The sequence below is a fragment of the Salmo trutta genome, chromosome 4, assembly GCF_901001165.1.
Source record: "Salmo trutta chromosome 4, fSalTru1.1, whole genome shotgun sequence".
Classification (NCBI taxonomy): Eukaryota; Metazoa; Chordata; class Actinopteri; order Salmoniformes; family Salmonidae; genus Salmo; species Salmo trutta.
Window position 1 is genome coordinate 45,284,753 of NC_042960.1, and position 13,240 is coordinate 45,297,992.

Consider the following 13,240-nt stretch of genomic DNA (forward strand, 5'->3'; position numbering starts at 1 on the left):
TGTAGTCTGTAACGGTTTGCAAGCCCTGCCACATTCGACGAGCATCAGAGCCGGCGTAGTACAATTCGATCTTAGTCCTGTATTGATGCTTTGCCTGTTTGATGGTTCGTCGGAGGGCATAGCGGGATTTCTTATAAGCTTCCAGGTTAGAGTCCCGCTCCTTGAAAGCAGCAGTTCTATCCTTTAGCTCAGTGTGGATGCTGCCTGTAATCCTTGGCTTCTGGTTTGAGTATGTTTGTATGGTCACTGTGGAGACGTCATCGATGCACTTGTTGATATGACGTACTTCTCAATACCATCGGAGGAATCCCGGAACATATTCCAGTCCGTGCTATCAAAACAGTCCTGTAGCTTAGCATCTGCTTCATCTGACCACTTTTTTATTGATCTAGTCACTGGTGTTTCCCGCTTTCATTTTTGCTTGTAAGCAGGAATCAGGAGGATAGAATTATGGTCAGATTTGCCAAATGGAGGGTGAGCTTTGTATGCGTCTCTGTGTGTGGTGTATAGGTGGTCGAGTTTCTTTTTCCTCTGGTTGCACATTTAACTTGCTAATAGAAATTTGGTAAAACGGATTTAAGTTTCCCTGCATTACAGTCCCCAGCCACTAGGAGCACCGCCTCTGGGTGAGTGTTTTCTTGTTTGCTAATGGCGGAATACAGCTCATTCAATGCTTTCTTGGTGCCAGCTTAAATGTGGTGGTATGTAAACAGCTACGAAAAGTACAGATACCCTATCTACCTAGAGAGTTTATCTCATGATAAGCTGTAGACCACACTACCTCAGGTGAGGAAAACCTTGAGACTTCCTTAGCTTTTATGCACCAGCTGTTATTTACAAAAATATATAGTCTGCCGCCCCTTGTCTTACCAGACGCTGCTGTTCTATCCTGCCGGTATAGCGTGGAACCAGCCAGCTGTATGTTGATAGTGTCGTCGTTCAGCCACGACTCCGTGAAGCCTAAGATGTTACAGTTTTTAATGTCCCGTTGGTAGTTTAACCTGTTAGGGATAGGGGGCAGTATTGAGAATTTTGAAAAAAATATGTCTAATGCCATTGAAACTAGCTGCAGTGATTAAGACAAGCCTATGATGGTAACTCTATACACAAACCCACACCAGGATACCTCTTTTTGGGATGTAGTTTTGCACACACACACAAGATCCATATGCTGTAATAGTTAACCCACCACACACAGCACATACTGTATATCTAAGATGTGGCCGGAGAGCAAGGCAGACGTTTTACGTGTCCCCAACCTATTGTTTTTTTAAGTTAAACGCAAATAAACTTTTGTAGATAATGTTGCCGCTACCGTCTCTTATGACTGAAAAAAACTTCGAGACATCAGGACTAGCAGAATCCTTTTCCTTTCACGACGGACGAGCCCGACGAAGGATTTACTGCTTTCTCGGGAACAGGCCCGGATCCCCGCGTTTTGCGTGAAGAGGAGGCGGAGAAAAAGGGGCTAGAGGGGAGGCTGCCTACTGAGAATTCGCAGGCGATCGAATAAACCCCCACTTCCCTCCATTCTGCTAGCAAATGTGCAATATTTGGACAATAAAATCGACGAGCTACGCGTAAGATTAAGTTCCGCTGGGGTTACTAAACAGCCACTCCCCCCCCCCCCCACACACACACACACGTAATACAGCAAAGACATCGATGGCCCAATCAATGCCAGCACACAGCATTTCTTCATAGCCCGCTCTGACCAAGTGTAAGGGGGCTTCTAGGGTCACACACAGTTCCTGCTGAGCACCAACACACACAACCAACCCCTCCTAGTCCAGCTGCACACATCTGCTCTCAGTAGGTCAACACTGTGGAATCCACAGCTGCATGCCAATCTAAAATGCCCTTCTCTGCTTCATGTCAAGTCTACATTAGCCTCTCCAGGCAAAAGCTGCATCACAATAGTCTAAGTGAAAGAAGAACTGGACAGGTAAGAGTCATTTTCCCAGTATGCCATATTGCTTTCACTAGTCTTGTGTTTTCAGATCCGTGTTGAGAGGAAATAAGGAAAGAACGCCACTTTAGATTGAGATGCAGCCTCTGCCTGGGATTTCCAGTGTCCTACACAACACAAAGATTGCCCAGGGTTGAATAGAAATACTGTTGCCACTCATTTCCCTCTAAAAAGCATGAAATGACTAACTAGGTTTACAAGATAAGTCAGAGATTGGGAGTTCAATTTGAGTTAAATTGTTGGGTTTATTTGAAGACCGTCAATTGAAAAACCATTACACCAGTTCAACAATTCAAGTAGGTTTTATTTCAGTAGGAAGATTACAGATCAATCCATACCTAAAGTGTATTAACACTAGTTTAAGCACGTACATACACATTTTTCCTAACCACATGCCCTGTCCAGGTCATTTAACAGGTTGTGGTAAGTAGAAACTCCTGGCCTGGCACACATACACCACATTTAGCTGAAACCATGTTTATATAAATGAAAGTGAACCGAGGGGCAGAGTATAAAAAGGGCAGTGTGTTTATTGGTTATCTGGCTGAGACTCAGGTCACATCACTCAATTCAGAGGTCATAGTTCAAACCCGGGTCACGTAACATGGGTGGGTCCTCACTTGGGGTTGGAGTACAGGAGGTAGAGGGATAGCACATGGACACACCCCACAGGTCATGGGACATGGACAAAGCTAAGTGACGTCGTCAACACATCATAAACATCCCTCTCAAACTGAGCCATATAGAGTAGGTAGATGTCTCTTCTAGAAACTGATCTAAAGTCAGTTTTACATTTTCCCCTAATGGTTAAAGTTTGGATTTAAAGGGAATTGAGTTGACCCTTGAGCTGTGGGCAACTTCTCCATCCCTACAGCACACGTAACACCACTACACCCCCCTCTCATGCTAACCACACACCACCCAGTCATCTCAGCTGAACTGTTAAAGGATTTCCCAGGAAAAAATTAACGCTGCAGACAAATCCAAAAATAAACTTTACTCTAGACAGTAAATAATACACAGCTGGTTGTGTATTTGTGCTTGGACCCAAACTGTGGAAACAAACAATTTTGACATTGATATTTCTCAGAAACAAAAAGCCCACCATAACAGATTGTAAAAACTCACACTCCTAACCCTTTCCCTATAGGCATCCACATCCCTCACTTCAGTACTGTTTGACACTACACTAACATGGGAGCATTCCTGTCTGCCATTTAATCTGCCGCTCTCTTCAGCTTGCATTGAAGCCCTCTATGTCCAAGGGAGAGAGATGTGAAGGAGAGGTCTGTGAGAGGAAAAAAAAGGAAAACAGAGAGAAAGACCTACTTTCTCCTCTGCTGGTCTTCTGTGGGGAGCGTCAGTCTGCCTGCTTCTCTGTACAGCTCCTGTTGCATCAGAGTTCCATTCACCCCTCTATGTCTACTATATCCTTCCTTGTTCAATCACACTCCACACAGAATATGCTATACCACATTCTATACAGATTTACCCACTGCTCAACAGTGAAGAAATGGCAGCCATGAGGCTCTGTCCGTCTAATGCTTTCTAGCAGGTAAACAAAAATAGTTTTTACACACTCATACTGTTGTACTACCTTCCTCTCTTGTCCTTTTGTATCACTGTAACACTACCCCTCTCATTCCTTTCTTTCTCTGGCCTCCTCATCTCCTAGTCGATGTATGACATAGCCCTGCTGGAGTCTTGCTATTAATGGATCTGTAGCTGTGTGGGATAACTGCTGGGAGCTGAGGAGCACATCGGAAATGAGCCTGAAATGGAATACGTAGAAGTTGCCCTAAACAACAGATCTCGGATCAGATTACACCAACCCCAATCTTAACCATTAGGGGGTGAATACATATCTGACCCTGTATCAATGGTTATGGGTAAGTTCTACCCTCTCCCATTAGCTTAGCCTCTACAGGACATAACAGACAACTGTTGCCGCACCGGCCCATGGGAGTTGGAGTCTCTTGCTCCTAGAGTACATAGTGTCAGTTTGAGGTGAGGAATGTAATGCTAACTTGCTGGACCTCTATGTAAACAATAGACATGCAAAATATACAAACATATGAGAGATGTAAACCATTGTTACAAGTCAGGACCTAACCTGACTGTCAGGTTGAGATGGAAACAGTCAGGAGAACGCAAGATAACGCTCTACTAGTGGTTTAAGTCCTTTCTGAGAGTAGTAGGAGAATGTGACCACACCATCCTTTCTCCTTTCCCAAGAACGTATTCAGTAAATTTGTTCTAATTGTAACACTTTCTCCAAAATCTGAATAAAAATGTGTGTTTGGTACATTGGCACACACTCAGGGTTGAGTCCCAAACCATACACACTCTGGCTGGGTCCACTTCAAATGGTTAGCTCGAACTCCTTAACTGTTCACAGATCTGACAGGACTGGATAGGTGTAAGCAATATGGAGGAAGTTTCTCTCAGCCAATTGGAGGATGAGGTGGAGTCATCAACAACTTGCTTACACCTATCCCTAGCTTTAATTGAAGATGCCATGAGTAGTGACCAGGCGATGGGTCTAGAGGATGACATGGGACTAGGCAATAGAGCAGTAGATCTGTACCGTAACCCTATGTGACAAACTCATAGGTGAGAAAACAAACACTACACAAATAAAATCAAAAACACGTAAAGGGACAACATGTTCAAAAAAAAAAGAAAAGGGAAGAGGCCAGAAATGAAAAGACAATTAAAATAAGCTAGACATGTGCAAGTCATCTACAGGGTAATACTGCTGATACGCCCAACACAACACCACCAAGGTAACAGGAAACACTAACCAACAAAACAAATCATTCAAATGGATTCTGAACGGCTCCCGATAGCTTTGTGTGTGTGTGTGTGTGTATGTATATATATATAAAACACACTCAGATGTGTAAAGCAGATCAGGTCAGGACCTGTAGCTCCCTCTTATGTTCAAGCAATAACAAAAAAAGGAAGTGGAGATATTGATTTTTCTGGGGTTAACATTCCATCGTTCACTTTTTCACAGCTTTCAAGTCTTTAGTGTTATTGTGTGTACACGCGTGTGTTCTGGTGAATCTCAAGCTTTAACATGTGGACAGAGCAGACAGCGGTCCAGAGAGAACAACATATAAAGCCTGTTTATAAGAGCGATATAACTGGGTCCATAAAGGTGGAATAGAGGAAAGCTTAGAGTCTGGGTTTATCATTCCCGTGATGTGACTTACCATATATAGTGTGCCCCCCCAACACACACACACACATACGGTGAGGAGAGGCTCTGGAATATAAAACAGTAGGATACATTCAGGACAGGTGTGTGGGAGTGGTTTCTGCTGGAATAGATTTGAGAATCAGAGCCCTTAATGTTCACAATGCTGCAATCACACAGGCCAATCACACACACTCTCAGAAGGGGGGAGTGAATGTGTGTAAAAAGTGTCCGTTTTGTGAGCCCAACTCAAGTGTGAAGAGACCATGGGAGTGTTGTGTGTGTGGGAGTTTGTGAACCAAAGTGTGATAAAGAAAAGTGTGTTTGAAATCCCATTCCTTTGGGTTAGTCCAGTATTGTTTGTGTGTGTGAGTCCAGCCCTAGAAAGGGCAGAGTCTGTCTTCCACCAGTATGTCAAGAAGAGAGGGAGTGAGGGAAAACAAGGATAAATCATGTCCATTCATCCTTAAGAAGCATCCAAGAAAGAGGAGAGGAGACATCCCATAGTTCCACAGGCAAAAACAACAGAGCGAGAGAACGAGAGAGAAGAAGTGGTTTGGGTATTCATTCAGTAGTCTATGCAACCATAACCACTGCTTCAACACACACACACACACACACACACACACACACACACACACACACACACACACGGCTCCTTAGGTTAAGGCAGTGGTGGCAGGTGGGGCTCCAGTGGGGCTGGGGTCTAGGGTTATAGTTTTGGGGTCATGGCAGTGAAAGCTCCTGGTGCTGAGTCACTAGCCCTCTATTTTAGCTCTATCGCTCCGTTCTCTACAGCAGCACTCATTCAAAGGACATCAGATTGGCTGGGACCTGGAGAGAGAGAGAGAAAAAGGCATGAGAGCAGGTTGGTGTGGGTATGGATGTGAGAGTGTGAGAGTGTGTGTGTGTTACCTGTTGTCTGTTGCTCTGGCAGGCAGCACTGAGGTGTTTGAACCACAGAAGGGCATTCATTTTGTTCCCTGCCTGGTATTTATAGGTGTTACCTAGGAAACACAGAGACACACCATCACAAGATGTCCCTGTAGCATAAAACTGGGATTCAGCCCAGTCGTGTACAGTTACACTACTCGACTCTCCCATCCCCGTCTGTGTACAGCAGGAAGCTGCCGCAATGCAGAACATATGAGAACAGAGACTGTGTGCGTGCGTGTGTGTAGAGAGAGAAATACAGAGATGTCAGAAATGACAGGCCACATAGCAGACAGGGTTACTGCTGGGTCAGACAGACAGAAACCTGTGTGTGTCCATCTGTGTGTAGGGATATTTAATACCGACAAAAAGCTGGTCTTAGTGGTAGCGTCATTAGTTAGGGCATTGATTTGCCAGAGGAGGCTCACACAGAGATGCACAAAGGAGCCTAAATCAGCAAAGTTTTATTAAAATATTACAAGCAGCAAAAGTCAGACATTCCCATTTTTTTTTTATTTACATTACCAGTCAAAAGTTTGCACACACTCATTCAAGGGTTTCTCTTTATTTTTTGTATTTTCTACATTGTAGAATAATAGTGAAGACATTAAAACTATGAAATAATACGTGGAATCATGTAATAACCAAAAAAGTGTTAAACAAATCAATATATTTTATATTTGAGATTCTTCAAAGTAGCCACCCTTTGCCTTGATGACAGCTTTGCACACTCTTGGCATTCTCTAAATACTTTTTTGGTTACGACATGATTCCATGTGTGTTATTTCATAGTTTTGTAAAAGTTAAGAAAAACCCTTGAATGAGTAGGTGTGTCCAAACTTTTGACTGGTACTGTACGTAAATGTGATATTTACGTTTTGTATTTTTATAAATTTGCTAACATTTCTAAAAACCTGTTTTTGTTTTGTCATTATGGGGTATTGTGTGTAGATTGATGAGGGGAAAAAACATTTAATCCATTTTAGAGTAAGGCTGTAATGTAACAAAATGTGGAAGACGTCAAGGGGTCTGAATACTTTCCGAATGCACTGCACGTATGTACGCGCACACCCACTCCTTCAAATGAATGGATTCAGCTATTTCAGCTACACACGTTGCTGACAGGTGTATAAAATCGAGCACACTGTCATGCAATCTCCATAGAAAAACATTGGCAGTAGAATGGCCTTACTGAAGAGCTCAGTGACTTTCAACGTGGCACTGTGGAAAGAGGGGGTGTGCTAATACATATGCATCAATCTAGAAAAAAGAAACGCACACCTATAAAGGCGAGGTGCTGGCTAGCGGAGCAGAACACTAGAAAATAAAGGAAAGCCGCACACTCTAAGAGCTCAGATGCAAAAATTTTAATAACCAACGTTTCGACAGCTAAGCTGTCTTCATCAGGGTATCATCACAAACACTGAGAGATGAGTCATTTATATAGTGTCAAGAGACACACAGGTGTTTGTAATCATGGCCAAGTATGGCCTAATATCATTGGTTAACTGAAATATTAAAAAAATGGTATACAAGGAACATACAAAAAGACAAACAAATGGATAACATATGATCATAGCATTTGTAGTCTAAAAAGTATCTAACAAACAATTACAATGGCAAAATCACAATAATCACAAGAATGGCTTCAGATCAAAGTCTATGTTGAGACCGAAGGGAGCAAGTGTCTTTAAATTAAAGATCCAGGCAGCCTCTCGTTTTAACAATAAATTATCAAGGTCACCCCCTCTCCTCGGGAGGGTGACATGTTCGATGCCAATATAACGCAGAGACGAAATCGAATGGCCTGCCTCCAAAAAGTGGGCCGCAACTGGGTAAGTCAGGTTTTTGCACCTAATGGTGCTACGGTGCTCTGAGATACGTACTTTTAATTCACGCTTTGTTTTACCCACATAATTTTTACCACAGGGACAAGTTATAAGGTAAATAACTGACTTAGTGGAACACGTAATAACACCTTTAATTGGGATAGATTTCCCTGTTTGGGGGTGTTTGAAGGATCTACATTTGTAAGTGCCATTGCATTGAGCACAGCCATTACACTTGTAATTTCCATCCAGTATGGGCGCAAATAGGCGTTGTTCAGGAATCAACATAGACTTTGATCTGAAGCCATTCTTGTGATTATTGTGATTTTGCCATTGTAATTGTTTGTTAGATACTTTTTAGACTACAAATGCTATGATCATATGTTATCCATTTGTTTGTCTTTTTGTATGTTCCTTGTATACCATTTTTTTAATATTTCAGTTAACCAATGATATTAGGCCATACTTGGCCATGATTACAAACACCTGTGTGTCTCTTGACACTATATAAATGACTCATCTCTCAGTGTTTGTGATGATACCCTGATGAAGACAGCTTAGCTGTCGAAACGTTGGTTATTAAAATTTTTGCATCTGAGCTCTTAGAGTGTGCGGCTTTCCTTTATTTTCTAATACATATGCATCAGCCTACGAATTATTAAAATGGAAAATCGACCCCCATTATATTTCTAAATTAAATCACATTTGCTCGCCTATAATTTTAATTTGGGATCATAAAATGTATTTAATGTATGGTTGATCAGGTTCAGGTACCATCCGGCTTGAATTTCTATGCCGATCAAAGCTCTAATCAAATCCGGACATATTGATATGGTTTATATGCTTTTGAATGACACTTCTGGTTTAGGCGGGAAATACCGGGTTACTCGGGAGAAAAGTGATTCTCGGGATGGAACATTTGTAAAATACCGGGAAAATATTAATCCCTATTTGAGCAACCAATTGAGAAACGTTTCCATGCCTCGAACAATTCAAGCTGTTCTGGAGGAAAAAAGGGGGATCCGACCTGGTACTAGATGGGTGAAACTAATAAAGCTGGCCACTGAGTGTATTTAGCTATGGAGCACATTCTGTTTGGCCAGTGAGGAGTCAAGTCTCCACACCAACTTGTTTATTCACCAAAACCCAGCCTTTTCGTGCCACCGCCAGATATTGCGCCCATAATTCTGGATGTGAAAATAGCAAAAATATTTCAGACACCCCCTGAACCTATAGTGCTACCACCAGCGCTTAGATTTGCTATTGTGTTTGTTAAAATAGAGCACTGTGTGTGTGTGATTGCATATGTGTGTATACTGCATGTGAGTGTGTGAGACAGTTATGGGGTGTGTTGGCGTTTTAAACTAGGAACATACAGACCATCTGAGGAGATAAGTGTAGTTTGGCTGAACACTCCTGGCTGTGGGTGATTGATTGATTTACAGGTAGTCTCACCGTGTTCCGAGTCTGTGAGCAGGAAGACGTTGGGATGTTCAGGGTCGTCTGACATGATGGCCATTAACCCCACAACACACACACTCTTACTGCTAGACGACTTGAACTGAAGGGAGATGGAGAGAAAGCGAGAGAGGTGGGAGGGGGCCACATTTAGAAATGATTTTGGATTCATATCGTTGAATACAAGCATACTTTCTGAAATCTAAGACAGCTAGCAACTGGAGCTCAGTTGGTACAGCATGGCTCTTGCAACATCGTCATAATGGGTTTGATTCCCGGGACCACCCGTACCTAAAACATGTGTGCACGCACGACTAAGTTGCTTTGGATAAATACAGAAATGGCATACACCCCTCCGTATGCTAAAATGGGTGTATGCTAAAATGGCATACACCCCTCCGTATTTGTAAAGTGAAGGCAAAATTACATTTGAGATCAAATGTTTCATATGAATCGAAAGTACAGCATGTCACCGTTTATTTGATGGTATTTTCATACATACGTTTTAACGTTTAGAAATTAAAGCACTTTATGTATCTAGTCCCCCTCATTTGAACAAGTCATAAGTATTTGGCCAAAATCACTTACAGTGTATTAAAGTGGTCAAAAGGTTTAGTATTTTGTCCCATATTCCTACTACGCAATGACTACATCAAGGTTGTGACTCTCCAAACTTGTGTTTTGGATAAGGTTTTGCCTAATAGGAACTGAATCTTGAATAATAATGTATTGTGTAATTTTTATTGTAAATAAAAACAGATGTTTCTGAACACTTCTACATTAATGTGGATGCTAACATGATTACAGATAATCATGAATAAGGATGATATATATGCACCATTATCAATGCGTGCTAGGAATAATGAACCAAAAACTAAACGTTTGACTACTTTAACACACTATAAAGTGAATTTGTCCAAATACTTACACCTTCTTCAAATGGGGGGACTAGATGCATAAAGTGCTTTAATTTCTATACAGTAAATTACATATGCATAAAAACACCCTCAAATTAAAGGTTACATTCTGTACTGTTGCCTCATATGAAACATTTGATCTCAAATCCAAAATGCTGGAGAATTGAGACAAATGTATAAATTAATACGGAGGAGTGTATATACAAAAAAGAAAAATACAAGATTTATGAGAGTCAGAAAACAGCTGTAGCAACAGCCAGGTCTGGAAACTCAGAGGGAGAGAGAGAGGGAGGGAGGGATGCTGAGGGAGAGAGAGAGGGAGGGAGGGATGCTGAGGGAGAGAGAGAGGGAGGGAGGGATGCTGAGGGAGAGAGAGAGGGAGGGAGGGATGCTGAGGGAGAGAGAGAGGGAGGGAGGGATGCTGAGGGAGAGAGAGAGGGAGGGAGGGATGCTGAGGGAGAGAGAGAGGGAGGGAGGGATGCTGAGGGAGAGAGAGAGGGAGGGAGGGATGCTGAGGGAGAGAGAGAGAGGGAGGGAGGGATGCTGAGGGAGAGAGAGAGGGAGGGAGGGATGCTGAGGGAGAGAGAAAGAGAGGGAGGGATGCTGAGGGAGAGAGAGGGGGAGGGATGCTGAGGGAGAGAGAGAGGGGGGAGGGATGCTGAGGGAGAGAGAGGGGGAGGGATGCTGAGGGAGAGAGAGGGGGAGGGATGCTGAGGGAGAGAGAGGGGGAGGGATGCTGAGGGAGAGAGAGGGGGAGGGATGCTGAGGGAGAGAGAGGGGGAGGGATGCTGAGGGAGAGAGAGAGGGAGGGATGCTGAGGGAGAGAGAGAGGGAGGGATGCTGAGGGAGAGAGAGAGGGAGGGATGCTGAGGGAGAGAGAGAGGGAGGGATGCTGAGGGAGAGAGAGAGGGAGAGGGAGGGGATGCTGAGGGAGAGAGAGAGGGAGGGAGGGATGCTGAGAGAGAGAGAGAGGGAGGGTTGCTGAGGGAGAGAGAAAGAGAGGGAGAGATGCTGAGGGAGAGAGAAAGAGAGGGAGGGATGCTGAGGGAGAGAGAGAGAAAGAGAGGGAGGGATGCGGAGGGAGAGAGAGATGCTGAGGGAGAGAGAGAGATGCTGAGGGAGAGAGAGAGGCTGAGGGAGAGATGCTGAGGGAGAGAGAGAGATGCTGAGGGAGAGATGCTGAGGGAGAGAGAGAGGGAGGGAGAGAGAGAGAGGGAGGAGAGAGAGAGATGCTGAGGGAGAGAGAGAGATGCTGAGGGAGAGAGAGATGCTGAGGGAGAGATGCTGAGGGAGAGAGAGAGATGCTGAGGGAGAGAGAGAGATGCTGAGGGAGAGAGAGGGGGAGGGATGCTGAGGGAGAGAGGGGGAGGGATGCTGAGGGAGAGAGAGAGGGAGGGATGCTGAGGGAGAGAGAGGGAGGGATGCTGAGGGAGAGAGAGAGGGAGGGATGCTGAGGGAGGGAGAGAGGGAGGGATGCTGAGGGAGAGAGAGGAGGGAGGGAGCTGAGGAGAAGAGGAGAGGGATGCTGAGGGAGAGAGAGGGGAGGGATGCTGAGGGAGAGAGAGAGGGAGGGAGTGCTGAGGGAGAGAGAGAGGGAGGGATGCTGAGGGAGAGGAGAGAGGGAGGGATGCTGAGGGAGAGAGAGAGGGGAGGGATGCTGAGGGAGAGAGAGGGGGAGGGATGCTGAGGGAGAGAGAGGGGGAGGGATGCTGAGGGAGAGAGAGGGGAGGGATGCTGAGGGAGAGAGAGGGGGAGGGATGCTGAGGGAGAGAGAGGGGAGGGATGCTGAGGGAGAGAGAGGGGGAGGGATGCTGAGGGAGAGAGAGGGGGAGGGATGCTGAGGGAGAGAGAGGGGGAGGGATGCTGAGGGAGAGAGAGGGGGAGGGATGCTGAGGGAGAGAGAGGGGGAGGGATGCTGAGGGATGAGGAGAGAGAGGGAGGGATGCTGAGGAGAGAGATAGGGGGAGGGATGCTGAGAGAGAGAGAGGGAGAGAAGCTGAGAGGGGTCAGGAGAGGGAGGGATGCTGAGGGAGAGAGAGAGGGAGAGGGAGGGATGCTGAGGGAGAGAGAGAGGGAGGGGAGGGATGCTGAGAGAGAGAGAGAGGGAGGGTTGCTGAGGGAGAGAGAAAGAGAGGGAGAGATGCTGAGGGAGAGAGAAAGAGAGGGAGGGATGCTGAGGGAGAGAGAGATGCTGAGGGAGAGAGAGATGCTGAGGGAGAGAGAGATGCTGAGGGAGAGATGCTGAGGGAGAGAGAGATGCTGAGGGAGAGATGCTGAGGGAGAGAGAGAGATGCTGAGGGAGAGATGCTGAGGGAGAGAGAGAGATGCTGAGGGAGAGAGATGCTGAGGGAGAGAGAGGCTGAGGGAGAGAGAGGCTGAGGGAGAGAGAGGCTGAGGGAGAGAGAGGCTGAGGGAGAGAGAGGCTGAAGGGAGAGAGAGGGAGGATGTGAGGGAGACGAGCGGGAGGGATGATGGAGAGAGAGGGGAGGGATGCTGAGGGGAGAGAGAGAGGAGGGATGTGAGGGAGAGAGAGAGGGAGGGATGCTGAGGGAGAGAGAGAGGGAGGGATGCTGAGGGAGAGAGGAGAGGGAGGGATGCTGAGGGAGAGAGAGAGGGAGGGATGCTGAGGGAGAGAGAGAGGGAGGGATTGCTGAGGGAGAGAGAGAGGGAGGGATGCTGAGGGAGAGAGAGAGGGAGGGATGCTGAGGGAGAGAGAGAGGGAGGGCTGCTGAGGGCGAGAGAGAGGGAGGGAGGGATGCTGAGGGAGAGAGAGAGGGAGGGAGGGTTGCTGAGGGAGAGAGAGAGGGAGGGAGGGTTGCTGAGGGAGAGAGAGAGGGAGGGAGGGTTGCTGAGGGAGAGAGAGAGGGAGGGAGGGTTGCTGAGGGAGAGAGAGAGGGAGGGAGGGATGCTGAGAGAGAAAGAGAGGGAGGGT

At 45.8% G+C, this 13,240-nt stretch overlaps 1 protein-coding gene across 5 annotated transcripts in view; it reads right to left on the bottom strand.

Annotated features, from left to right (window-relative positions):
* Positions 1-2,252: 2,252 nt before the first annotated feature.
* The window catches only part of LOC115192447 (ras-specific guanine nucleotide-releasing factor RalGPS2), a 153,737-nt gene continuing 142,749 nt past the window's right edge, over positions 2,253-13,240 (bottom strand). For all 5 annotated transcript variants that reach the window (XM_029750952.1, XM_029750949.1, XM_029750951.1 and 2 more), the window contains 3 exons: positions 9,389-9,494; positions 6,087-6,178; positions 2,253-6,005 (listed from right to left, as the gene is read on the bottom strand). In XM_029750952.1, the coding sequence (XP_029606812.1) occupies positions 5,976-6,005; positions 6,087-6,178; positions 9,389-9,494 (228 nt within the window). In that variant the 3' untranslated portion in view covers positions 2,253-5,975. The remainder of the gene's footprint in view (positions 6,006-6,086; positions 6,179-9,388; positions 9,495-13,240) is intronic.